Source organism: Fusarium pseudograminearum, chromosome 2 (genome assembly GCF_000303195.2).
Source record: "Fusarium pseudograminearum CS3096 chromosome 2, whole genome shotgun sequence".
Lineage (NCBI taxonomy): Eukaryota > Fungi > Ascomycota > Sordariomycetes > Hypocreales > Nectriaceae > Fusarium > Fusarium pseudograminearum.
In genome coordinates, this window is record NC_031952.1 from 1,131,143 (window position 1) to 1,156,840 (window position 25,698).

At 48.0% G+C, this 25,698-nt stretch overlaps 10 protein-coding genes across 10 annotated transcripts, besides 3 other annotated features; 5 read left to right on the forward strand and 5 right to left on the reverse strand.

Annotated features, from left to right (window-relative positions):
- Positions 1-2,775: 2,775 nt before the first annotated feature.
- On the reverse strand, positions 2,776-3,147 carry FPSE_08974 (uncharacterized protein; the record flags this gene model as incomplete). The annotated part of the gene is made up of 1 exon (XM_009262091.1): positions 2,776-3,147. The coding sequence occupies one exon, from the start codon at positions 3,145-3,147 to the stop codon at positions 2,776-2,778; it is 372 nt and encodes a 123-aa protein (XP_009260366.1).
- A 3,358-nt stretch (positions 3,148-6,505) lies between these two features.
- Positions 6,506-6,759, forward strand: FPSE_08975 (uncharacterized protein; the record flags this gene model as incomplete). Its single annotated transcript, XM_009262092.1, has 2 exons — positions 6,506-6,541; positions 6,652-6,759. The coding sequence occupies 2 exons, from the start codon at positions 6,506-6,508 to the stop codon at positions 6,757-6,759; spliced, it is 144 nt and encodes a 47-aa protein (XP_009260367.1).
- A 5,352-nt stretch (positions 6,760-12,111) lies between these two features.
- FPSE_08976 (uncharacterized protein) lies at positions 12,112-12,801 on the forward strand (the record flags this gene model as incomplete). The annotated part of the gene is made up of 1 exon (XM_009262093.1): positions 12,112-12,801. One exon carries the CDS (start codon positions 12,112-12,114, stop codon positions 12,799-12,801), a length of 690 nt encoding a protein of 229 aa, XP_009260368.1.
- A 1,099-nt stretch (positions 12,802-13,900) lies between these two features.
- Positions 13,901-14,002: a repeat region.
- An 80-nt stretch (positions 14,003-14,082) lies between these two features.
- On the forward strand, positions 14,083-15,429 carry FPSE_08977 (uncharacterized protein; the record flags this gene model as incomplete). Its single annotated transcript, XM_009262094.1, has 1 exon — positions 14,083-15,429. One exon carries the CDS (start codon positions 14,083-14,085, stop codon positions 15,427-15,429), a length of 1,347 nt encoding a protein of 448 aa, XP_009260369.1.
- Positions 15,430-15,436: 7 nt separating this feature from the next.
- Positions 15,437-15,477: a microsatellite.
- Positions 15,478-15,771: 294 nt separating this feature from the next.
- FPSE_08978 (uncharacterized protein) lies at positions 15,772-17,062 on the reverse strand (the record flags this gene model as incomplete). The annotated part of the gene is made up of 2 exons (XM_009262095.1): positions 15,772-15,804; positions 15,845-17,062. 2 exons carry the CDS (start codon positions 17,060-17,062, stop codon positions 15,772-15,774), a joined length of 1,251 nt encoding a protein of 416 aa, XP_009260370.1.
- Positions 15,876-15,972: a microsatellite.
- Positions 17,063-17,814: 752 nt separating the features above from the next.
- Positions 17,815-18,399, reverse strand: FPSE_08979 (uncharacterized protein; the record flags this gene model as incomplete). Its single annotated transcript, XM_009262096.1, has 1 exon — positions 17,815-18,399. One exon carries the CDS (start codon positions 18,397-18,399, stop codon positions 17,815-17,817), a length of 585 nt encoding a protein of 194 aa, XP_009260371.1.
- A 386-nt stretch (positions 18,400-18,785) lies between these two features.
- Positions 18,786-19,049, reverse strand: FPSE_08980 (uncharacterized protein; the record flags this gene model as incomplete). Its single annotated transcript, XM_009262097.1, has 1 exon — positions 18,786-19,049. The coding sequence occupies one exon, from the start codon at positions 19,047-19,049 to the stop codon at positions 18,786-18,788; it is 264 nt and encodes an 87-aa protein (XP_009260372.1).
- Positions 19,050-21,256: 2,207 nt separating this feature from the next.
- FPSE_08981 (uncharacterized protein) lies at positions 21,257-22,142 on the forward strand (the record flags this gene model as incomplete). Its single annotated transcript, XM_009262098.1, has 2 exons — positions 21,257-21,339; positions 21,392-22,142. 2 exons carry the CDS (start codon positions 21,257-21,259, stop codon positions 22,140-22,142), a joined length of 834 nt encoding a protein of 277 aa, XP_009260373.1.
- Positions 22,143-22,670: 528 nt separating this feature from the next.
- On the reverse strand, positions 22,671-22,923 carry FPSE_08982 (uncharacterized protein; the record flags this gene model as incomplete). Its single annotated transcript, XM_009262099.1, has 2 exons — positions 22,671-22,742; positions 22,801-22,923. 2 exons carry the CDS (start codon positions 22,921-22,923, stop codon positions 22,671-22,673), a joined length of 195 nt encoding a protein of 64 aa, XP_009260374.1.
- Positions 22,924-24,014: 1,091 nt separating this feature from the next.
- Positions 24,015-25,110, forward strand: FPSE_08983 (uncharacterized protein; the record flags this gene model as incomplete). Its single annotated transcript, XM_009262100.1, has 2 exons — positions 24,015-24,242; positions 24,295-25,110. 2 exons carry the CDS (start codon positions 24,015-24,017, stop codon positions 25,108-25,110), a joined length of 1,044 nt encoding a protein of 347 aa, XP_009260375.1.
- Positions 25,111-25,698: the final 588 nt, after the last annotated feature.

Genomic DNA, 25,698 nt, shown 5'->3' on the forward strand with positions numbered 1-25,698 from the left:
CATCGACAGTGCGTTTGTGATTGCACAGCAATGCAAGGCAAGCGCAATTTGATTTGGGCCAGCGATGAAATGTTCATGGGCAATCGATTCTGTTGGGGTCCATGTCATATCCTTTCCTTATGGGCCATAAGCGGTAGTAAAGATGGCTTCTCTTTGCTATCGACATCTGCGATATGCGGTATATCTAGGATGCTTTGCAGTAGGATCACCAGTACTGCAAATACGTACGCCTTTGACAGATTTCGGATCGAAAAATATACAGTGATAGTTGGCTTGACGTAAAGCCCCATTGCGAGTTTGACCGTAGCATGTAACCCTGGATAAGGTCCAAGGCCGAGACGCCGGATGGCCAGGGAGGTGATTCGGTAGTCATCGTTCGCACGTGCCTGCAAGCCCGCGTAGCACGAAACGTGGAAAGTGCTATAATCGCGAGTGGCCGGACGGAAATTGGCACTTATGTGAAGTGAGCCATTCTCGATGTCTGACAGGTAGCGGGCTTCTGAAGCATTAGGGCGACTAATGGCGATGCCATTAATTGAAACAAACACAGAGAAGGCAGAAAGGAACTCTGCAGCATTTTCATGAAGATTCAGGCTTTGAAGTGTCTCGCAAGGTTGTAACAGAAACCTGAAGCAATTGACTTATAAAACTCTCGTACACCATTGGTCTAGTGCTTCAGGGGTAAAGACATTCTTCAGACAGAGGTACTGACAATTCTGACAAGTGGTCTGATACTGTACTGGCGAACTGTTGATGTTCGACAGCAGCAGCGTATCGCTGAGGCCGATGTCTCAAAAAGAGCAAGTACTGTTGAGTTGCTAGGTGGGTGTGCGAGATCGCTTCGTACAAGCACCCTTGTTGGTGCGCAGCTACAAATGCATTTGGCATTTCGAACTTGGTAATCAGCCAGAGACAAGTACCAAGAAAAAGAAGACAGGAAATCATCAAAAGGTAACTCGTATCTCCCACATGGGTCGTTTCGATCTTTGGAGTTCTTTGCGGCCGAGTAGACGAATGGCCGTACTCCAAGAGAGGCGTGCCCTTGCTATCCTAAGTTGTGGATAAAGGGTGCAATACTCTGGTGTGAAAGTATATAGTAATGGCCGAAATGTTTCGCTTAGTTCTTCGTCAGGTCATAGAAGACCTTGTTGGTAAGTTGAGGATCGGCTATGCCCACTTAGAAAGAACCAACAGCTGCGAACCTCTAGCGTCGCAAATTTGATGAATTCCCGACAGCTTCTTTCTGTCTGTCTCCTTGTAAGGCCCCTAATTGACAATCATAAGAACTATTGGGCAGCAGATATTGAAACGCCCTCTAGTTTGTGTGATGGCGTGGAAGTGTTTCGCTGGCTATAGACCACTACAACCTGATCGTGAGTGCTTGCAGTTGAGGTAAATGTATCCAGTTAATAGAATCGCATGAAAGGCAATTGGTCCTGTGGGTTCTCAAATTCAGAAGCTGATTTGAAGTAACCGTTGGCGAGAATGATGTGCTTGTCCATGTACATAATCAGTTCGGCCGGGCGAATGTCCCTCTCCACCATGATACTTGGTGTAAACCGTGGAATTGGCCACAATGACTGCGAGTTCATCATGGGTCATGATGTAATCCGGATTTGCTCCGAAGATTCTCTATAGCAGCTACAGGAGCAGACTGAGAGGGCAGGGAAGTCGGTTCAGCCGATGGTTCCGTATATGGCGGAAGAAGATACTCAAGACAGATACAGATTATACAGCTTTCAGATGCTGGCTCTTGTCAAGTCTTTGCCGCGAATTTCACTATTTACCTCGGCCTTTAGAGTCGTTGGTGCTGGAGTCTCAGCTTTGCCCACCGGAGTCGCCTGGGAACGGGTTGTTCTTCGCGATTGGGGATATCAAACCCAACGACCCGCGCGTAATAGCATAGTGCTCCGCTGTCTGGAATCAAAAGCATGTCTCTCGTTTCCCGTAAATGACTGGAGATTCTAAGACCGTGTCATTTACCGATATCCAAGCACGAGAAGATTGAGAAAGTATCGGTTTCGAGGAAAGAAAACGGCAACAGATGTGCCATCTCCGGGTTTGAGTTGCCCAACATCAGGCTTTCGTTGTCATCCCTTTCACGAACAGCGTCGACTGCGTCTACAGCAGATCTCTGAAGTCAATCCTTCTAGTTGCAAGGCTTTGTATTCTCGTCTCCAGTCTGCTTCATTTGCCCAGCCTTGATTCCTCCGGTCGCCGTAGTCTTCTTCGCTTCAACAGACTCTCCGATCATTTATCAGAAGTATCTTTTGCCTTTTCTGGCCTCCCAGAGAAGCCAGAAGGCAATCTCGGCCAGGCCGATGGCGTCCGCGGCTCGGATTGAGGCTATTCAGGCTGTTGGGCTCTACCATTGCCGAAGGTAAGAGGTAAATCCGGCATGACTGGAGACTTCGCAAGCAACATCCTTCTTGCCGGTATGGAAGAAGACTGGTTGCCTCTTCGGAACCTATTTCAGGCTTGGGCGGTTCATTGTCTGAGCTTCAAACGTTCTTGCCCTCCCGTCCATGTTTGAGGAAGAACCTTGGAGCTAGGATCCCCTGATCATGAAGTACATCATGGATGTATTGCCTCCGGATGATTCGGTCATTCACCCTGCATGCGTAGGTTCTGGATAGAGGCAGCATGGTTGCTTTGAGTGAGATTCGCACCCTATTGATTCCAGTGTGTGTCATCCGGATGGGGCAATGGGCAATTATATGCCATTGGGGATATCCAAGGATCTCGGTTAAATGTCGTAGAGGTATGTTTTATAATCTAGAACCAAGGTGTCGCGAAAGTCGGCAGAAACAAAAGCTGCACTACTTGAAATGACCATATCATAGTGGTCACACTCTGGTTCTTCGAATTGTGCACTATCAAGGATCTTGAATCTGGTGTTGATGGTGTCGATGGTGTTGACGATTCTGGTTGAGGTTGTCGCTTGCATTGTGACGGATCGTCCTGACTAGGATGACTTGGCCGATTTGTATGAGCCTTGGCCTTCTCTTTCTGAGGATCGCTATCATTGCCGACGCCGTCATCACCACGCAGCAGCCCTCTTGTTCCGTGATACCTCTGAAGACGATCATTCTCATCATCTCCCAGTGGAGCTTGGCCATATCTTACAATAGGCTGTTGTTGAGACATATTCATCTTTCAGCCCCTTTTCGACATCATTTGATGGTAGATACTATATGCACGCGCGCTTGGACAAGTTCGTTGGGAATGGAAAGCTTTGATAGCATCATGGGAAATAAAGACTCTGGTGCAGCCGAAAAACGCTGGCGTAATCGGGTTATACAACTTCGCTGTTCGCGGGTCGAAAGCGGTGATCACCCCGGCGCCAACCAACTGTCCGTCAAGGTTGTTAGGTGCAGATGGACACTCTTCGGCGCGGAAAACACTCCAACAGGTGAGAACAACGACCTGTAGGGTTGAGATTTTAAAGTCTCCGAAATCCACCAAAGCTTTCGATGTGCTCTGTCGGGTCAGGCTGAGGTGCCAAGGGTGACGAAGGTGCTTGACAACGAGATAAGTTCGTTGTGGGACCAGAGATGGAGCTTGTAACATCAGCGAGAATCTCAGATCCGGATACGTTGGACCTTGTGTAAGTTGTACTCTCGGCGGTTGGCGTCCTTGGGTCCGAGACGGTCTGTGGTCGGAGCAATGGAATCTCAGAACCGTCTAATTCCGCCTTGCTGTTCAGCAGTGTCCCAGGCCATGAACGCCCATTGCAATTCTATCAAGATAGGCTGGAACCATAACCGCTCCTTGTCACACACATGGTAACAATAGCTGACAAAGATTTGATTCATAATGGCTGTCAAGCTTTCGTAATGTCTGTTTGTAGGTGACATTTCCAAGCTTCATGCTAGAACATCGTTGTGGACGAGTGAGAAATGCTCTGGGTAATCTTGTCGTGACAGTGCTCATCCATGTCCTTGCAAGGCTCTAACAATCGAGCGTAATCGCCACCTCTGGGCTGCTCATTGTTGAATGAGGGAAGATATGGGCCGATTCAGGGTAAGCAAGCTGTCATGTTTTCAAGGAATGTTGGTCGCCCAGTATTCCTTTTTCGTCGACTGGTTGGCATGCTCAAAGTCGTCGAATGTTTGAATTCTTGATTTTCTCAAGTCTCAGTGTTTAAATTCTGTGAATCGTTGGGACGACGGGCTGGTAGGCGTTCAGCGCACGCATTGTCGAGGTCTTCTAGTAAGAGTCTCACAGTATTGGCAGGGCCTTGCAGTTGGGCAAGGGACTGGAGAGTGGACAGGTAGATAATGTCGAGGCAATGGAGGGTGGAAGAGGAAATTGAGAAGGGTGAAAAAGAAGTGTTTCCTCTATTGTGGCGAGAAACCCAACCCACGAATGTTTTGGTGATTCTCCAGCAATCGGCTGTGATGAAGTACCTTCAAGATTCCCGAGGGCAAGCGGAAAATCTCTATGGTCATGGTGCGTGCCTGGTCGAGGTACGTGTTCATGTTGAAGTGTGTCTTCGAGATAACCGCCGTCGTTCATCTTGGCGCACTTCTGCATTTAAGCTGGGAGCCGTATCATAAAAGCGCCGGCAGTCGATCTGTCATTCATAGCATCGAGTCGTTGACGTTTGTCTGGCGTTTGCATGGGCTGACTCTTGGAAACACCCGTACGGTTTCCCCCACCATCTGTGGACTTGTGCCTTGTGGCAGTTCATGTTCCATGGCCTATCCAGCGCATTCAAATACGTTCTTGCTGTTAAGCCGAAAGCATATCGTAAAAGTTCCAACAATCGAATGGTCCTTCATGCCATCAATCGCTGAGCCGGCGTAGCTCACAGGCCAGGAAGCACCTCTAAGAGCCGTCTGAACTCGGAGAAATCATCGCTACAAACGGCAATGCTCCCGAAGTCATCCTCAGCAGCGTCGTAGATGAACTCGATCACACGGTAACTTTGGCATCGATGTTAGTTGGATCTCGCCCCACCGAGATCTCTCATTTTTGGAGTCAAATCTACTGCTTTCCACAGCTGTTAATCCCAAAAAACTCGGGCAGAAAGGGGACCGGATATCTTTGTTCCATAGATATATACGCTCTGGTGTATGATGTTTACCATTGCGGGTCCTGTCGGGACGACTCTATCGCCAATAACGGCCACACGATCATCGTGTCATCGCCCAAGGGTTCCAGATAAATCTTCTACCGTTTTGTTGTGTCTCCACTTGTTGCGCTGCATCGGGATTCTCGTTCTGCTTCATTTTCTCTTGAGCAAGCAATCTGCTTGCTCTTTCTGATCAATTCTTTCGATAGGCGCTTTGATTGAAACTATTGACATTCCTGGCGTTTATCAATCCATCCCAACGTGTTGGGTCATGTCTCTCACAACGGATTCTAGCTCTCGACTGCCCTTGTGTCATATAAAGATGGTTTAGACTTAGAACTGACTTGCATTGGGAAGTTGGGAAGCTGAGTTGCTACCACCGCCGAGTCAACATCTAACTCACAGCAACGCCATGAGTTGCAAAGTGACGCGGTTGCGTGCAGACGACCTGATACCGCATGTCTGAAGAGAGATATAATTCTCTGCGTTATCTGCGATATTTCGGACCATGCAAATGCACATGCATTTGAATGCTAGATTAACCATGTCCTTAAAGAGGAAAGCATCCTCTTTAGGCGCAATCTTTCCGATGCCTCTATCGGTTGTGGGATGGGGACCATGCAATCTCCCACGAGTATTGACGTGTATATAGTGTGCACTGTTGCAGACATGATAACGAAGCGCAAGTTCGGTCGCTGGTACAGGGTCTCCTTTATCGGCGCCAGTAAGATGTCGGCGTCAATACTTCGTTCGTGGCATTCGTCCATGATCACACACGACCAAAATTGTGATTTACCGTCTGCTCCAATGTCTTCGTCGTTGTCAAGGTACACGCGTTCGAGACGAGCAAGTTCATTGAAAGTTGCTGGCAACCAGTAAAACATGATCTGGCTCTCTAGTTGATTGGCGGGTATGACTTTCGGTTTGAAGCAACAGAAAAGTCTGTCCAAATAGTCATGGATGGTCAATGTCAAACACCATCCCCACCACTAATACTTCAGTCGTCGCCCAAGTACACTTTGTCAACATGGACGTCTAGCGTCCGAACGTCGCTTGGAAGCCAGTAAAGCATCAAAACGTTGTGTTGTTGTTTCGTGGTTCTGTTCTTCGGTTTGAAAAGAGAAAGGGTTGTCGAGAAAATCGTGGAGTGTTGGAGTGAGAGACACCACCACCACCAACAGCTTTCTTCTCATCGTCGAGCGATGCTTTGTCAAGATTACAGTTGAGGGCTCTGAAGCCATCCGGTAACCAGTAAAATACCAGTTCTGTATCAAATCGGTTGACAATTCTGTTCTTCGGTTTAAAAAGACAAGGGTTTGTCCAGATAGTCGTGGAGAGTTGGTGTGAGACACACCACCACCACCAGAAACATCAAACCCATCTTTGTTGGCATTTGAGTTATAATGCCAGAGTCCGTGACGTTTCGAAATGGAAAGGGACCGAGGCTCCCATGTCTCTGCCACTGTAAGTAGGCGCTATGGTAGGCGCTTGGCTCTCTGGAAGACGACTCTTCTCTGACTCCGTTCCAAGACGATTCTTTTCAGCAACCAAATCAAACGCTTCAAGAAACATAGGACTGTTTTGGCCAGATGTGGGGGGGCGCAGGCAGCTACCTGGGAGAAGGTGTCCAGTGCAATGTCCCAGTCGATCAGGTTTGGGTCGCTGTCCAGGGTGGGTTTTGATGGACAACCTTTGTCCTTAGACTTGATCCTGCTGCTCGTTCCAGCTGATAGATAATTGGAACATGTCTTCTTCTTCAAAATCATGCTAGCCTTCAATTCGGCTGCAGGGAGATATAAAACGTTGCTTCGTCATCTCATGAGGTGTTGGAGTTGCATCAGCATGCTTGCCGACTTCAAGATAATTGGCTATGGCAATTATTTTATTGCTTCGCATCAGTTTCAGTAAAAACATGTAACTGAAGAATCGGGGTAAATAGGAGACGATCCTCTCTATTATCTCGGGCGGGAAATCATCAAGCTGCAGCATGACGCTGGAGAACATTGCCATGATGGGAACGGGGTATTCCAATTCGAAGTCAGATGCTCTTGCTCAATCGTGAACTTTGTTTTTTGAGCATTCGTCTTGCGTTCTGCAAGGCAGTTGGCATCATCTTCTAGATGGATGTGTCTGAGTCGTTGTCTCAAATATTTGAGAGATGATGGCCCACACATACTCACTGCCGCTCTATGCTGCAAACGAACGTTGCTGGGGCTATTTCATTGCGAATCGCCATCTGATGAAATTTCAAGGGTCCACACTATGTTCCCATTCATCGTTAAGAAACTTTAGCTCTGTGACATCCGGGCAGCCAGTAGAAAATGACTACCGTTTCAATGCAAATAGGGTTCGGACATTCCCTCTGCTGTCAATGCTGCTTGGACAACGGGACGGTAGACCCTCGGCATGTGCCTCGTTGAGATCGACCAATAGTCTACTGAACCATTTTTCGACTTGGCAGAATTAGCATGCCTGTGCCGACTTCGAGCTTGTTGACAATCCAGGCCTCGCATGGAGCAGAAACTTCCACTGGGATGTCATTCTCGTCGTCTTTGGGATAACCTCCGACAATGTATAATCCCATAGCTCGCTTCCCACGGTACCCTTTTGGGCCACTGCCGGAAAATTGTGCCCAGAGCGCTTTCTCGGAGGACAAATTGCAGAAGTGTTTGCAGTCTCAATGTAAAGCGTGCTTCCCATCGCATCTGAAGTACGTCGTATCCACGTTGTTTATCCAGAAAGAAAATAACTGTAGCCTTGACATGCTTCGCTATCCTCATAAGGGGGGCTCAAATAACCGTCGATGACAATATTGAAGCCATATATAGTGATTTAGAACATTCCGTGTCCTTCTGTGAGCATTGTACCGCTATTGGACGGCCCTGCATGCGCCAGCGCTTCTTTGGCTGTCTTGAGGAGCTTATAACAGAAAGAAATCGGACACTTGATATGTGTGTGTCGAAGCTCATGCGTTTTTCTGTCCCATAAACTCAGGAAAGGCTTCTCGCAAATCATACATAGCAAGCACAAAGGGGCCTCTTGCATGGTGCTTCCGAACCTGAAACCAACTCGCCATCCACTGAATAGAGTCGGATGATCGGAAAGAGGAGAGCTTCGCCAATTCCCAGCTGCTGTAAGGTCTCGCTTAGTCTCTCGTAAAAGGCTCCAAGACTGATGTTGTTATCGAGCAGATACAACACCTTGCAGATTGTTCAAGTCAAACTCTTCAACAAAGTCTCAAGTTTACATCAGCTATGGCTGATATGTCATCTCTCGGCTGTCACAGACCGCGTTTACGAGATGTTGGACTTCTTGTCTCTTGTCGGGGGCACTCATGATTGGCAAGTGTGAGGTGGACAAAGTCTGTAACCTGGCACTGGATGTCCTTCTGAGTGACTGCTAGAGTTCCAGAGGTTCCACTGTCTTTGTCTTCGGGTTTGACTTCTTTGGGTAGAATAGAGCTTCTACCTCGCAACGTGGAATCCTAGTGTCGAGGTAGCCATAGTGCTTGATGCCTGATGACTGATTTGAAAAGAGTCTGTATCCTCTACCTGAGACTGATGTTCACGGTATACCAGTGACTGGTTGTCTTTGTATCCATCAAAACCCCGTGGTAGTAGGTTGTTGATGTATCAGTGGGTGCGGCAGAGGACGTAGCGGCTACATCTCATTTTGCTTTGTTGGCCATAAAGATGTTGCAAAGGGTACAACATTCTTGAGATGCACTGGTGCTTGTATTGCCAATGCGAGAATTGAGGCCAAATGTCGATTAATCTCGCTCGTGGTTTGGCTGACACGCTGCGAATTTTGACCAGAATTCAAGGTTGTTAGCGACAAATATAAGCCTCCTCTGCCTTTAGAAGCTTTGATGGTTGAGTCAGCTCCCGCGGGCATTCTCCATGACCATACTTTGTCTTGTCGCATGACTCTGTCTTATTGATCTGCAAGTTTGAGGGTACAGGACCCATGCATCTTCACCATCTCATTTCCTGTGCATCCAACAAGCCCACGTAGAAACCGGAAGATCATGAAGATAGAGAGAGGTCCGCAGGATATCGCATCCCTCTGTGGCGTGAGTGGCCCTTGAAAGATGTTGAAGCTGTATGGCAATCCGCAGCTAGCCAAGAGTTCCCGCCACATGTAGGCAACATGCCTAGTGCGCTCTACCTGATCAGGTAGATACGTATCGAAGTGGTAGAGGTCTCCTCGCACACGGTCCCAAATGAAAGATGTCCAATGTGTATAGCCTCTGTGATGGAACGAGTTGTCCGAGCGGCTTACCACTTCTTTAAAGTGGTCTTGTGTAAGAAGATGTTTGCTGTCTCTGATGATTTGATCTAATAACCGCCAAGTCATCTTGCTGATATTGTCGGTATATCCAAGTCGAGATCCCAGCATCTGATCTCAGGGCCATTCGCGGTGATGCGTTGCTTTCCGACAGCGTGATGCCTGTGTAGCCGGATCTGGTTGAGCTTGATAACAGCTTCTTCCCAATTGGGAACCTTAGCCGCCACGGCGAGCTTTTTGTAGAAAGACTTTGTCTGCGTAAACCATTTGTAGTACTGCAGCCGCTCTGTCCCCCAGTACCGAGCGGCGGCGCATATCCTTCTTCAGTCGTTCCCAAGGACCACCAGGATTCGTGATGGTTCATCATGTTGCTCATCGAACATCCTGTTTGCAGCCATGACAATATCGCAGGGAATCAGCTGCCCAGTCGTTGAGGATGCTGGAAACAAATCAACGTCATCGCGACTTGTTCTTAAACATCGCAAGGTCCTTTTTCGTCATGCGCAAAGCCACAATCCGGTGTTTGTCATCATTACTGGGTTGTCTCTGTAGCCAGACTTCGCTGAACTGGCTGCTTAGGGTTTGTCTCTTAGAGTGTCGCTGTGATGATTGAGGGACCCTTTCCGGTGTATGGGCGATGTGGAGTCCCTCTCAACCAAAATCAGAAATAGGAAAAACACAACGTGGCTTGTGAAGAGCCAAAAGAAGATGCATCATCTCGGAACAGTTGCGAGTGTAGTCATAGGCGATATATGCACCATGGGGTCGTTGCCGACCATGGAGCACAGTTACATCAGCCGCTCTCCTCCTGTAATCTTGTCCTTGAGGATATCCATCAATGGACCAAGCTTGGCTTCCATGTGTTTGACGACAATCTGTATCTGTTCATCGATAACATCGTTGTTCCATGGGGCTTTGACCTTCGCTGGGAAGCCCACAAACATTGCAAGATCAGACTTGGTCGGTTCGCCTCAGTCTGGTTCTGAGAGTCTAGTCGAAGTGGCGCCGAGGACTTGGTTACTTCTTCAGCCGTCTTTTGAATTAGAAGCAGGAAGGGTGAATGAGACCTTGATATCAGGTCGGTCATAGAAAGGGTGTTTGACGTGTTTGGGGTGCTGTTGAAGCGTGCTCATTCTTGTTGTTTTGTGAACCTGATTGAACTCTTGGGGTCTCCGTCTCTTGCAGAACATGCGTATCAATGAATTTTGATACTGACGCACGTGGCGTGGTGGTTGATGGGAATGTCTCTTTGATGGAGGATGCAGGGAAAAGAGTGTTAGGGTGGTGAGTACCGCAGGGTGTTTATGCAGCACCAGCAGTATCATTGCATTGCCCATTATTGGGTTGATGCACTTTGGGTTGTGACAGCGGTGGCTTGCGTGCCATCCCTCTTCCAGTAGTTGTCGGACGCTATCTTTTGGGTGGTGTCCGATGACGGCTAGGCGGTGTGCCCCCTGGGGCTTCGGCTTGGTCTTCTTCGCTTTGCCTGCCTTGGGGTGGGCGCGAGTGCTAGATGGTGCTGTGACTGGCGCTCTGAATGTATCCATTGCTCTGTTTAATTAGTTAGTGGTGCTACTCAGTTACGCTGGGGGTAAACTCACTTTTCGGTTCGGCTCTTTCATGCATTCGAGGCAACCATTGTCTAGTCTAGTATACGGGCGGCGCTATAGCTGGACCCAGACTTGTCGGCGTATTGCAACATATCACGACAAATTGTAGCAGTGTCTAGGGATCTTGTGGTTTGGGTCCATAGCATGTTTAAATGCTTCGTCAGGGGTATGGGGCCTGTTTTCGCATTGAGGGCAAAGACATTGGAGCCCAACGAGAGTTGAATCTCTGAGTAATCGGTGAGCCTGTGTAGCATGGCGATTCGGTGATGTATGGCGGTATGAATAGAACAGTTCGATCGGGTAAGGACTTTGAGCTATTGTTCATATCATTGTACGTTTTTGTACTTGATGTGATCTGGGTATCCACCTGTTAGCAACTGTACTTGTCTTTCGTTGTAGTATTACTCACATGCTTGATGACCAAATGGCGTAGAGTCTTCTCTTCTCAATACGTTTACATAGAGAGTGTGTGGTAGGCGTTGATAGTTGTAGGTGGAGGGACGTGTTGGTTTCTGCTGGTGCGATCCGAATATTCAGTCGCGGTGGCTGTTAGTCTGGGACTAAGAAAGCTCAATCTGAATGACGGTCCGTGGCTAATGACACATCTATGTAGATGCTATTGCCACGTTTGCAGGAGATGATATACTGAGCTTACATTTAGGAGTACCTAGGTTCATACGTTGAACTCGAGGAAAGCCGAGGGTGTTGTAGGCACGTGAGTGTGTCGAATAGTGAGGGTGGGTGCAGGGTGAATGTTTGTAGGAGGGAAGTGAATTTTCAAGGATGGCTGGTGCCTGATTAAGTCTCTGGCACTGGTAGGACGCGGTAGAATCGTTGATGTTGCGAGTGGGTGCATCGAGGTGAATGAAGGGATGGTGGGGCTTGGTGTTTGTAGCAGCAGATGGTAAACACTGCTTCGTCACTCGTGTTCAACTTGTTAGCGAAATCATCATCTCAACTAAAAATTAAGAAAGTAGCTTACCTTTCATCCCTTTACATTGAACGATGACCATAGTGCACATTCGGGTCAGTTGTATTCTTCCTTCTTCGCATTAAGTTACTTACCAAGCCTCACAGCTCTCCCCGGTACTCAAAGCCCTCATTCACATCACTACCTCCGCAAAGGCGACATCCAACATGTCAAAACAACTTGATGTCGGCGCCCAGGTGACTGCCATCGTCACCGAAGTCAAGTACTTACGAGAAATCTGTGCAGCCCAGAAGATGGAGATGGAGCAGCTCCACGCCAAGAATGACATGTGCACCAACGAGAACCAGCGTCTCCTGGGTCAGAGAGAAGGTTATGAAAAGAGGTTGGCTGAGAATGATGAGAAGATGATGTCTCTGAGTGTCCAGGTCGAACAGAGGGAGGCAGAGTGCGATTCATATACACAGAATCTCGGCCAGCTCCGGCAGGAGAACGCCGAGCTCAAGGCAAGGGTTGAATCCGACACTCAGTACATTTGGGCGATTGAGACCGAGCTCACCCGTCGTAATGCCCAAATCACCAAGCTCATCACCATTCTCCGTCGCAAGATCGCCACCAGCCGCGTTGCACAGACGGCCTTGAAAGCAGCCTACAGGATATTGCCCGACCTCGAAAGGAAGGCGACATTGGCAAAGGTCCTCGAGATTGCAAAGCAAGTACCCAATAAGGACGGCATACGCCTGGAATTTGCCAATAGTCTTAGGGAAGCGGGCATCGCAGTTGGACGCTGGGATCAGAAATCTGCTCAGAAGCCTGCACAAACCCGCGGCAAGGAGACGGTTGACAACATGGACATTGACGATAACGCCGAGAGTGCCCGAACATCGACTGTTGCCTAACGCATACGAGACTGCAGTATGGCGGTTTGCAGGAATCGGGACTATCACAATAAGACTGTGCTTTTGTTTTCTCCTTGCACAAGCTGTTGAGTTTTTCTCTTTTTTATGGAACACCACATCTGCTTGATTGGGTGTCTTTTGGAGTTGGTGGTCTGGACCAAGTTTCTACCATTTGAGTATAGGATGCGTATTTTACCAGACCTAGTAGATGCACACATCGAGTCAATCACAGAATTTACAGAATTGTTTATAATGTCAGAAGTGAAATCAAGTCGTTAAGTCTTATAGAGGTTTAGGAATAAAGTAAAGGTGTTTCATAACTTGTGTAGAGTAGTCTTGTCAAAGGGGTGACCTCGTTATGCAGTCGTTGATGATCATGACATTCTTCCCGTTAATACGGTGTCTTCCCGTTCAATCCGATGATCGACGTACGAAGTATACTCCCATGGCGTTACTCGCGTTTGATGTCTGAGCTTGGCCGCAATCCGTCGCTTTCACGTTACTGGCCGTCCACACAGTCTCACTAGATGTTAACTCGGAAACTTCATTCACTCTGAAAAACGAATATAGCATTGTATCTTCAGGTTGCTATCTGTGTTAGATTTATGGCCAGGCTGTTACTAGAACAGTCTGCTCTCTATCAGTATCGATTCTTTCCAAGACCTTGATCTCAGTTTGCTGAAGCTCTGCTCAGCTCTAGATCTCCCCTCAATCGGGTAGTCACCTATGATGAGGACATAGGAACTGCAGCTTTCCCTGCCTTGGTCCCAGGAGAATCTGTTGTCTATTAGCATCGATCGATTCTTCACAAGAGTCTGTATTCATTCGGTCGAAAAATAATTCTTTCTAGATCGCCCCTCCCCCCTTGCCCGGGGTTCCTTTCTTTCGACTTGCCGGTTGCTGTCAGTGTCAGGCTACACTCGCGGATACTGGCACTGCAAGAAGCCGCCGAGCCGTCCTTCCTTTGAGTCTACAGTGCATTTACCTCAAATTTACCTAAGTACCTACCTTCCTATGGCAAAAAAAGGTAGAAGGCCATTCTGCGTTTTCTATTTTCCACTCCATACCTCAGAACATCGAGGTGGTTGCCTGCTCCCAGGACCAAGGCCCAACGTGCCCACCTTAGAGCCAATTCTTTCCCCAAAGTTACGGATCTGTTTTGTCGACTTTCCTTATCTACATTGTTCTATCAACCAGAGGCAAAGTCAGTACCAGACTCTGAGGATCGCATACAACCAGTGATAGATATATACTAACATTTACAGACATCGAGCCCACGTGATGGCGAGATTCGAAGACCTTCCGCTGGAACTTTTCGACAACATCGTCATAAAGAACGACCTTCCGCCCGAGTCTCTAGCGGCTCTGCGATTATGCTGGCCTCATATTGACGATGTGGTCCTCCCACGCTTGTTCCGAAAACTCTACGTCACATTCTCCGAAAGGCACCTCGAGAGGCTGAAGAATGTTACCTCATCGCGCCTTGTACCGCTCGTTCTGGAGCTAGTCTTCGCCGTCGGTACCCTCCAGGTGTATTCAGGCCATACATACAATGATGAAGGCTTTGAGGAATACTCAAAAGTATTTCGTTCCGAGTTTTTCGCGTGTGTCGACGCCCTGCCAAACCTACGCATATTTGCATCCAAGGGGGGCCCTAGGGGAATCATTCATAAAGATGAGGAAATAGACGGCCTTGCACATGGCATTTTTCCTGCTTTGTGTCGACCTTCATCCCGGATTACGCATCTCAGGTGTCAGGGCCCTTTCGACCACTTGCGCTGGTTGGTCTCAACATTTCCCTGTATCCAAGAGTCACCCCCAATGCTCAAGTCGTTCCCGAAGAAATACCGCAGTAGGAAGAATTTCGAAAGGAGATACCGTCCCGCAAGTACGAGGTATCGGACCCCCTTGGGGCAACATTGCTGCCCATACGAATGGGGCAATGCCCTTCGAGGCTTGGTAAAACTTGATCTTCAATTCAATACGAAGGAGCACCGTTTTCCAGGTTCCGATAGGCCGATTGCTAACATATTGGTTGGTTTTCTTGAGGCAGCAGTTAACCTTGAGGAGCTATGCTTCCGGTCGGGGTATGAGGGCCTTCGTATGACCTATGTCGGCGAGCAACTGGGGCGGGTTTTCGACAGCAAGTTAAAGTTGCCCTGCCTCAAGACCATCAAGTTGGCATACGTCCCTCTCACTGCCTCTGGCAGGCCATTTCAGGAGTTCATAAAACGCCATGCAGCTACTATGCGACACGTCTTGCTTTGTCATATCGCCGACAAGATTCCTGACGTTGTCAGATTTGCTGCAACGAGTCCTGAAATTCAGCTTCATCGATTTGCTGTTCTCCCACTACAATTTCGACATCGGTCTGCTGATTCTCTGAGAACTCAAGCTGAGTACGAACACTTGCTGAAGCTGCGGTTGGTGCCGTCGCCGTCGCCGCCGGTATTGATTGCAGAGAAGTCGCTATTGGACTACATCAACAGCAATAATCCTAACCATCAAGACCCATTAGTGGATGCTCTGAGCAGCGACGACCGTTGGGGAACGGTTGATCAGAAAGTGGACCGTTCGAAGTGGCCAGAGGAGATGTACTTTGGATGCAAGGAATGCGGCGACCCATAAGGAGTCGGGTAGTCAGGTAGTCAGGTAGTCAGGTAGTCAGGTAGGTAGCAAAAGAATAGGGACTTGAAGCAGCCCGAACGAAATTATTAGACCACTTTTAGTGTTTATATAGCCTAAGAGTGGTCTAATAATTTCGTCCGGGCTGCTTCAAATCCCTGTTTTTATGCAACCCGCCTGGGGGTGTAATGTACTATGCAGCGGGATGAGGGTGCCTGGCCGGCAAGGTATCAGAAACTGGCTGCTGGGACCATTGGGACTTCGGTCGATGCTAATAGACAACAAAGTTCAATGGGGACGATCCGAAGACAGACCTGAAGACCTACTAGTCTATTGCTTCTTGAACTATATACAATACACCTCAGAACCTGCGAATATCTATTGACACAGAAGTATTGGCAGAATATCTAACACTTACGTGTATCTGTATCTCCTGCTCTGCTCTCTGCTGCCATGGCCTCCCTTGCCATTGACTCTCTTGCCTCGACCTCGCTTGCATCGACCTCACTTCCCTTGGCCTCTCTTGCATTGACATATCTTGCCTTGGCCTCTCCACCTCCTTACTCTCCTTCCGGCATGTCGTGGTGAATAGATCTTCCAGCGAGGGCAAGATCTCTTCAATCTCAACCGCCGGTGGGTAAACTGTCTTCCGATCAATGGCTCCTTCAATGTAAAGCTCCCGGCAATGTTCGCATGTTTTTCGTTTATACTTGACACATCCGCATGCCTGGCACAGTTCTCTTCGTCGCTGTTCTATTGAAACAATATTCCATTTCTCGCTTCCCAGCTCTCGACAGTGGTCGCAATAAGTTTTCCAAAGTTTTTCGGGGTGGTTTTCAATCCTTTCAAGGGATGTTTCCGAAAACCTAAACCTGAAATAAATCTTGCAGCATATCAAACAGGGGAACACTGGGACTTCGTCGAATGGCAAGTCCTGGACTCGCCTGAACCATGTGTATGCAACGAATGCATATCGCTTATGCAGCGGGACCCATTCCTTTGGCTTGACGACGTCGTTTAACTTGGTGCTGGCTCGAGTAAGGTTCAGCACATCCTTAAAGTCGAGGAACGACGCTATCGTTGCCAAAATGTGCGTGGGAAGTTTCTCGATCCCCTGTGGTTGGCGCCGAGGTTGTATACAAAGCGTCCTGGCCATTGCAGCTTCAGCTTCTGTTGTGTCGGAATAGATTCGTTCTCCGTAACACCTAGCAGATTCCGTGCCATAACCTCCACAGTTATTGCAGAAGTAATATTCCAATATGCTGTCTGCGCAGAAAGCCAGCTCCAAGTGAGGTCGTAACCTCAAAGCGCCAGTGCAGTCAAGACAAAACCGTGGTGCCAGGCTTAGAACGTAAAACCACTCCGAATCTACGAATTTCCTCTTTGGTAGAAATTGCAGGCAGTTGGTGCAAGCATAGAGGTCGTGTCCTATCCAGCGTAGATTCTCATCGCGCTCAGTGACAAATTCGAGGACTTGTTCACGTCTTAGGATTGTCTTTGGATTGAAGACTTCGTGCAAGTCCCGAGTTGTTGCTGCTAGTCTAAGACAATCTCTAACACCAATAAACTTTGAGATTTCGAAATAGATATCGTGAGGAAGTCCTTGAAAGGACGTGATGGGGTATTGTCGGGACATCTTGATTAGTGGGACGGTCGTGTAAGTTGACATTGAAAGAAAGGACCAAGTTCAACGATGGGGGGTGTTTAAATAATGAAGAATTCTGTCTATGCAACTGACCACTGGGAAGAACAAAATTTAAAGGTAAATATGATAACTTTTCGTTAAGGTCATAGGGCTGCCTTAACAACAAAACTATCAGAATAAACTCCTGTGATATCTACGACGTGGCCTACGCTTACTTCCTTCTTGTTCAAAGGGATTGATCTAGATCAGAAACTCAAACTGACATATCAAAGTTTCCTGAATGGCTTTTCCAACAAGAACACGTACGCTGTCACTGATAGAAGAAGCTTATTATGGGCTGCAGGCAAAGTAACTGTTCATTCCTCCTACAACGCATAGCTACCTAGTCACTATGGTTTGGGATTAGCTTTGACACTGGATAAGAATGAGTATTACGATATTGATTCATGTTGTGAAAAGTGGCGAGCTCAGATGTCAATTCACAAGGTATCTAGTTACGAAATGAATGGTGTAAGAGCAAAGTAATGAACTAGGCTGCATATACTTACTCCCAATGCAATATTTTAATCGAGATCTCTTTTCTACTCCAAGCTCAGTCGCGATTGTTAACTATTTCCAGGTCAAACGACAGTCATGCAGAGACAGTCAGCATCTCGCCATGGATCACTGAGGCCTCACAATTTCCAACGGGGCCTGCCCATCGGATGATCGACCTCGAATAGTTTACAAAGCAAAACTACCAATCAAACCATCTCCTCAGGATCCAGATTCCCGTTGTATATCTTGCGATCAGGATGCACAAACTGACCCAGTGAGCTCTCCCATCTCCAGTCCTCAGGCAGAATCCAAGTCTCATTCTTAGCAATCCTCATAGCAAACCCTGTCTCAGAGTAGCCCAACGCCCGAAGGTAGTCAACAGATGTCTCGGGGACAGCCCTTGGATCCTTCATGTCAGCAAGACGGCCTTTGCTCGTGAGCTCCTCTCGGCATGGGTCGCAGTGGACGTAAACGGAGAATCTTTCCACTGCGCATGACAGTCGTCGACAGCGATTCTCGTTAACAAGTCGTGTGCGCATGTGATCCTCTAGTATATTCCTGGCCGGTAGCTCTCCTTCTCGAACGAGGTGATAAACAACCCAGTTCTTCTCGTTACTCTCAAAATAGATCCTCACGCCCTTTTCGCCCATCTTGAACTCGCAAGCCTCGCATACCTTTTTCTCTTGGCGATAAGGATAGTACTCGCAGTGCGGGCACTTACGCTTGGGGGCGGCTTGACAAAGGCTGGGTGTGTCAAGGTCTGTGGCTAGCGATTGTGAGAGAAGAGCCATGATGTCGTTAGTAATTTGTACAATTTTGGTAAACAGTGTGTCTCTGTAGTATCAAACTCCTGTGAGGGACGGATAATCAACGTCAGAAAAATAAAAAGTAAATTGCATTAGCTAAAAAAAAGATCTGGGTATATATAGTCGTAAATCATCATGTCCCGCTCCAAGTGAACAAACGCATTGTGCATACTGAAACCCTGCGTAAATCATGAACAACCGAACGTCCGTCCCCCTTTTGTTTCTGGCTGGAAAACAGTGAATGAGGCTCCTTTCAAACTGAATGTGGTGTCGTGAACAAAGGAATAAAATGTAGATGTCGTTGTTTGAGTTTGATCAACCGCCAACTTTTTGGGTGTCTTTCTCTCCTTGTCGCATATTCTTTCAAGTCGTCATGATTTGGTTGGCTTTTCGTTTCCGAAGTGCATATATTGGTGAGGCGGATAGTTTGTTAAAGGCGTGACTGGTCGAATCGCTTTGGGTCGCCGGTGGGCTTTGACTCGCTTGACGAGGGCGACGGAGATGACGCCCAGAACCATAAGGACTTCCACCACGAGAAGGCCGACGTAGACAATGTTGAGTATTTTTTGCTCACGCAAGTAAGCAAATGTGGTCATACTGCCGGGCAGCGGAGCGGAGCTTGGAACAAGAGGCATGGTGGTCTCTGGTGAATTTGTTAGTCGCAAAACAGGAAACACAAGACATGCACGTCACATACCGATATATGGTAGGCCTCAAGATATGAAATGACACAGTGATATATTCTTTTTGATCCTCTGTTGAAGCGATATGAGTGAAAGAGAGAATAGCAGAAGTGAGTAGAAAAGAAAAAGGTGAGCGGTGAAATGAAGTCACCAACAAGGATAAAGAGGGAAAAAAGAGTCGAGGTCACTGTCCCCAAAAACTGGGAATATGGGTTCCTTTTTTACCTGGACCGTTACTAGTTTGTTTCCTTGGCGTCGAAACAAAAGAGAGAAAAGTGCTTATGGAGTGGTGTGGTGTGCTTGTGCTTCCCTTTCATGTTTAATCCCTAATAGGGTTGCAAATTCGCATCAATGCGGTCTGGTCTGGGGGAGGCGTTAGAACCCAACCGCTTAGACCGCCTTGAAGCCCGTGATGGATCTCGTTTAAACACGAGAGGGGGCTTTTTTTTTCTTCCCTGGCTGGCCTGACTGACCTGTAATCAATACTTGTATGCAGTAAGATCCGGGTGAACACATAATGACATTTTAGTTTTGTAGTTTCGGGAGCCTCGAATAATCGCCAGGTGTCCTTTTCTCCCTTTGTAATTTCCCGTTTCTTCTTGTTCCGTTCTCGATTAGATGAGAATGAAAAAAAGAGAGTAGCGATCCTGGCTGAGGGACAAGGATCATAAAGACCCTGGTCTTTAAAGTCGATCGCCAACCTGGCGTGTGACCCTCAGCGCTTGTCTAAAGAAGCGGGAGAGTGGGCTTTGGGGTGATGTACTTTGCCAGAAGAGGAAGTGGTTTAAAAAAAGAGAAAGTGGCGAGCGGCAATTATCGTTGGAGGCGTCTTTTTTCTCGTGATGGTTGCGATGGTGTCTCTTTGATACGAGTGGTGTTTAACTCTAACAATGCAAAAGCCATTATCGCATGACTCTTGACTTATAGCATGGACATTCCCCTGCAAAGGAAGGGTTTGTCGCAAATTGATGGGATGGGATGAAAACTAATTTACCACTAAATTGAAGAGTCGCATTGGAAAAATCCCATCAGCGCTTGATGGACAGGGGGTTGATGCGATAGAATGGAGACGTGTTAGTTGGCAAGGTAGAAAGATAAAGGCGGTGATGAAGAGCGGATGGTCTGGGCCTTTTGCACTAAATCACTGGTATAAGTGGAATTTAATCACTCAATATTTGTATTATCGACCGACAGTGAAACTATTCAGACATGGCATTCTTGACTGATGAGTCGGCAGTAATATCTCGTAATTATCAGCCCTTTATGCGTCATGCATAAAGACATCAAATTAGAACCCAGACGCCGTCTAGGGACGGACGGTAACTGTACCTATCCCGCAGGGACGGGACCTACTATTAGCGCCCATCAAGATAGACATGTACTAAACCCAACACATCAAAGGTCTCAAAGAGGTCACGTTTGCAGTAGAGACAGACACGCGACAGAGTGCATAGAGGGAGGGCAGTAAATGCAAAACGCCATGTAAATGCATCGTCAGATACGCGTGTGCTGACGCGTAGACAAATATATCTCATGACTTGCATTATTTACATGGTATAACATCACCATGCTACGGGAATAACAAAAAGACATGATCATCATCTGCCAAGATCATGATAAAAAAAGAAAAAGGGTCTTGTCTTCACATGTGAAAATAGAAAAGAAACTTCATTCATCTGCAACTTGATTTGGTCTGAGAGTGTTTCATCACCTTTGCCACAGAACGACAGCTTCTAGGTCCTTCTCGAGAGTGACAATCCCAACAATTAATGATGCTGTTAAAGGGTACTTTTATTCACACCCAATCTCTGGTGTACAGTCAAGTATCATCCAACAACATTCACGTGCACATCATGCCACCAAACTGGGCTCCCTCTGATGACGTCGCTCAATTGCCCCGCAGTCCAGCGCCCTCCCCTCCACGAGTCCACAGAAGCTCCCAGCTCCAGCTCCGGTCCCATTCCCAACCAAGTCAAGCCACAGAGACAAAAGATACACTGCCTGGTTGCCTCGTCACGATCAATCTTGGTGTCGTCATTCCTACTAAATAATTTACCCGTTTATAAACAGCTGCCTCCCCCTTCATCACCTGCATATCGTACCTTTTTACTCACAAGTTTGATACCCATACCTAAACAACACAAAACAACACATTCATCATGTCTGCCAACTCTACCATCAACGTCAAGAACATCGCCCCCGCCACTAGCGACGGCGAGATCAAGGACTTTTTCAGCTTCTGGTAAGAATCTTATAGTACACTTGTCCGCAAACTACAGCTAACAAGCATCCAGCGGAAAGATCCAAGATCTCAAGGTCTCTCAGGACGGCGAGACAAAGTCTGCAGAGGTCATCTTCGAGAAGGAGACCGCCAAGAAGACTGCTCTCCTCCTCAACAACACCCAGCTCGGCACAAACCACCTTGAGGTCACCAGCGCCACCGCCGATGGCGAAGACGATGTTCCCACCACCAAGAACACTGATCGCGACTCAGACGAGATCACCCAGGAGGAGAAGCCCCGCGCCCGCATCCTCGCTGAGTACCTCGCCCACGGTTACGTCGTAGGTGACGCCGCCATCCAGCGCGCCCTTGACCTCGATGTCACCCACGGCGTCACCAACCGCTTCTTCTCCACCCTCAAGGGTCTCGACGAGAAGTACCACGCCAGCGACCGGGCCAAGGCCACCGATGAGAGCTACGGGATCTCCCAGCGCGCCAACAGCATGTGGCTCGGCTTGAGCTCTTACTTTGAGAAGGCCTCCAACACACCCACCGGCAAGAAGATCGCCGAGTTCTACACCGAGGGCAGCCGACAGGTTCAGGAGGTCCACGCTGAGGCTCGCCGTCTTGCTGATCTCAAGAAGGAGGAGCACGGTGGAAGCGCCTACAAGGCTGCTGGTCTCGAGAAGGTCTTTGGCAAGGAGAAGACTTCTGGTACTGACGCTCCTGAGGCTGGTCACGGTGCTCTGGGAACATCGGTGCCCGCTGCCTCTGCGGACAACGGTCCCAATGTCAGCGCTCCCGAGGCTGGTGAGAAGCACTAAAGGATTAAAATATTGGAGGAAAGGTTAATCAAGGATGGATGTTCTTTTGGCAGCCCTGATGAGATAGTATTATGTGGCTTTGTTTAGCCTGTTGACGAATTCTTACGACTTTTTACGCACGGCACAATCGATTAATACAATGGTTTCTTGAAATTAGTTTCCCAATGTAACTCAAGATGTCGGGGCAGTTTGTTGCTGGCATTTGAATGAAGCTATCATGACGCTATAATGAATTCTGCTTTGACCCTGCCTTGCGTACACAGCTATGTATCAAGCCACTATCACGGTTGCGAGCAAGCATGTGTACTTTACGAGCACAAGTGAAACTACAGAAGTGGATGAGTATCGCGTCATAGTCTCACGTAGCAGCAAACAGACAAGGCGACATATATGCGATGATTGTTCCATTCGTTATTTATTAATTATATCCATGCACTAATTCCATCAAGTCGTTACCATCGTGGTATCAATTATTCTGTGAAAGATCAGCAACTGATCGCTGGGTAATTATTCGTTTGGCGAGACTAACTATTTCTCGGTCTTGGCAAACTTCTTCTCGACCTCATCGTCGGTGATACCCTTGGGGTTTGATGAGAGGTTCTACATATTTAAGTTAGTATCATGATGGCTGGATCTCAACATTTTGATGGAATCGTACCTCAAGCTGAGCCTTGGGGTCCTTGTTGTCGGTCTCGTTGATGCCCTTTCCAGAGGCAGGGGGATCCTGCTGCTGGCGGCCGCTCTGTTGCTCGGGAGCAGGAGATTGACGTCCTTCAGGCATGATGGCTGTTGTGTGTTTGTTTTGGTGGTGAAAGGTGTGTAAAGTTTGTGAGATGGTCTCGGATGATGATTGAAAAAGAGGAGAGAAAAGAAACAGATGTTATAAAGCAAAAGAGACAAGCACGGGCGCAGTGAATGATTGCACGTTGACGTCGAAGGTGGAATAGTATGCCGTCATAGGTCGATTACATCATGGCCGAGATCGAGATGGGGAAATGTTTATGGAGTCTTTACAAAGATTCATGACCCCTCATTGTCTAGAATATCGATTGGTCCGCATCCAGAATATAGGGTGAGTTTTTTGGTATACGGCCCTTTTTCAGGAACGTTGAGATGCAGATGAGTCTCTTGGTGGTTGGGTGAAGCTATCCGGAAGCTTTGAGCTGAGCTCGGAGCTTAACCTCCACCTACAAGGATTGACTTGGGAGGTTGTATCGTGCTTACTTTAGGTGTTGGATAATGTTTACAAACATTGATAAGAATAATTAAGTTGCTTTATAATATTCTAATTATCTTGTCAAGTTTGTTTAATTGATTCATTTAATTCATATTATTGTGATTTTGTTGTTCTCTGAGTCCTTCATCATGACATTCCTGTATCATGCAGTTACAAACCTCCACCAGCCACACCTTATGGAGGGGGAATAACAACATGGCCCAGTTAATCACAGCCAAAACTCGACTGATACTTGATAACACCAACATCATGTACCCTTATCACTGTCATCAACCACAAAGGCAACATTCGAGCTCAATCAGTGCTGGTAAGGCAGTTACCCTACAGATGGCAGCATCAAAATCGACAACTTCATGAACCCCACTAGTCGGAAGCTCGCACGGCCTTGGCGTGTGCTCTAGTAGCTGCCGGGCCCGCTGGGGGAGCTTTCGAACATCTCCCGAACACACCTTAACCAGACTGAAACATTCTTTTCTACCAAGATTCTGAGATTAAATCTTCGGCTCATAAACATCATCAACCAGAAACCACACTTAGGAAATCAAAAGAATACCTCGATGACCGGCATGCCGGACCTCAACTCAGTCCCGCCGTCACCACTTCCTCTCGCGGCATCTCGCCGCCAGTCTGCAACCATGGCTACTCCTCCAGGTCCTGCCTCGCCGTCTCTAAATATCCTTCCTTCGAACCAGAGTACTGTCAACCATTCTCGCTCGCCTTCTTTCTCATCGCCTGTCCTGACCGCTTCACAACCGCATCCCCAAGAAGTTAGCGTTGGAGCTGGGCCTGGACCGATAAGACATCCTCGTCCGTTGACCGCTGCCGAACTTCACCTCGAGCTTGAAAAGGAACAGGAAGCTGTTGTAAGTACTCAACTTGGGCGACTCATTCTAGCACCACTCTAACATTTGCTAGGTAAACCGTTTATCTCGCGAGCTGTCACTCCTTCGAGCTGCCCAGAATGCCTCCGTCGTGTCCAACACTTCATCAACCTCCGCTGCCAACTCATCGCATGATGTAGCCGAACAGTCTCTCCTCTCAGGCTCAGGCTTCTCCATCCCAACAGCCCGACACCATCGAACGTCGTCGACCACGTCTCAGAGCATGGGCAATCAACAGTTGTCATCGTCCTACGAAGCACGGATCCACGCTCCTCGCCCCTCACATGCTACCCCTCTCTCGCGGCAGGATAGTACCGCCTCCCGGAGGAGCCTAACAAATTCGCCCGGGCCGCAGCACAGCAGTCTCGACCCGTCCAATTATTTCCAGCAGCAGCGACTTCCGCCTACGTCGATCCCACCCAGTTCCGTTGGTGCAACACCGGGAAGTCTCAGCGAGCAACTGAGCCCCGGACTTATGCCAACTACCATGCGCTACGAGGAGACGGCATTTTACAGAAACGAGCTCGAGAACGCCAAGAAGGAGAATGATGCCTTGAAGCGAAAGATTAGAGAGTTAGAGAGACAAGTTCGTCAGCGGAGGGCTAGTGACACAAGTCGGCCCAGGAGCGAGAGTGTCAGTACCACTACCAGCATGAGCGTGACCCCGGCTGGAGTAAGCGTAGCAGGGCCAAGAGAGGGATTGCCCATCCGACCTGGCAGCGATCGGGAGCGAGGCATGACGGCACAGAGCATTGCCAGCGTTGCTAGTGTAGGCGTTGGTGTGCCCGAGGAAGAATTGAAGGTTGGCGAGAGCGCTGCCAGTGCTGGTGTCGCACATGGTACGCAATAGTGTGGTGGACTGAGCCTGTGTACTTGAAGTGAAATTGGTTCTGTCGACAAAGGGATGGTTGAGGTAGCGATATAATCACGATTTGCTTTTGGCGTTGGATGAGGGTTAGACTTGTCATGATAGTTTTCATTTACTAGTGGAATCAAAGCGTTCTTTTCTCAGTTGTACATAACTAAGTAAGGCGGATTGCCGTGATGGCTGGGATCAGCTATCATTATCGTCCTTTTGGTCTCCGAATGCTGGTTTAAGATGTATAGCTCACCTTGAGTTAGGCATTGGCTACATGCTCCGACAAGAGCAACTATTTTGGGAGAGCCAAATGCGCAAACTCGCATTAGCATTTAGGAATTGAGGCACCTACTAGGCAGATACAGAAATGGGTAATGGGGCAGGCTGAGTGAGGTTCTCACCTTCCCAGGTGATAAATGGGAGCCTAAGATCCGCACGTGATGGCCTGCAATCACCAACGTATGTCAACCGTGCTCAGTTGCATTCTCATCATTTACACTTGAACAATCAGACGAATTCGAATTTATGTATCCAATTCTCGAAGACCCAAAGATACACCAAGCGTCTTGATATACTCAA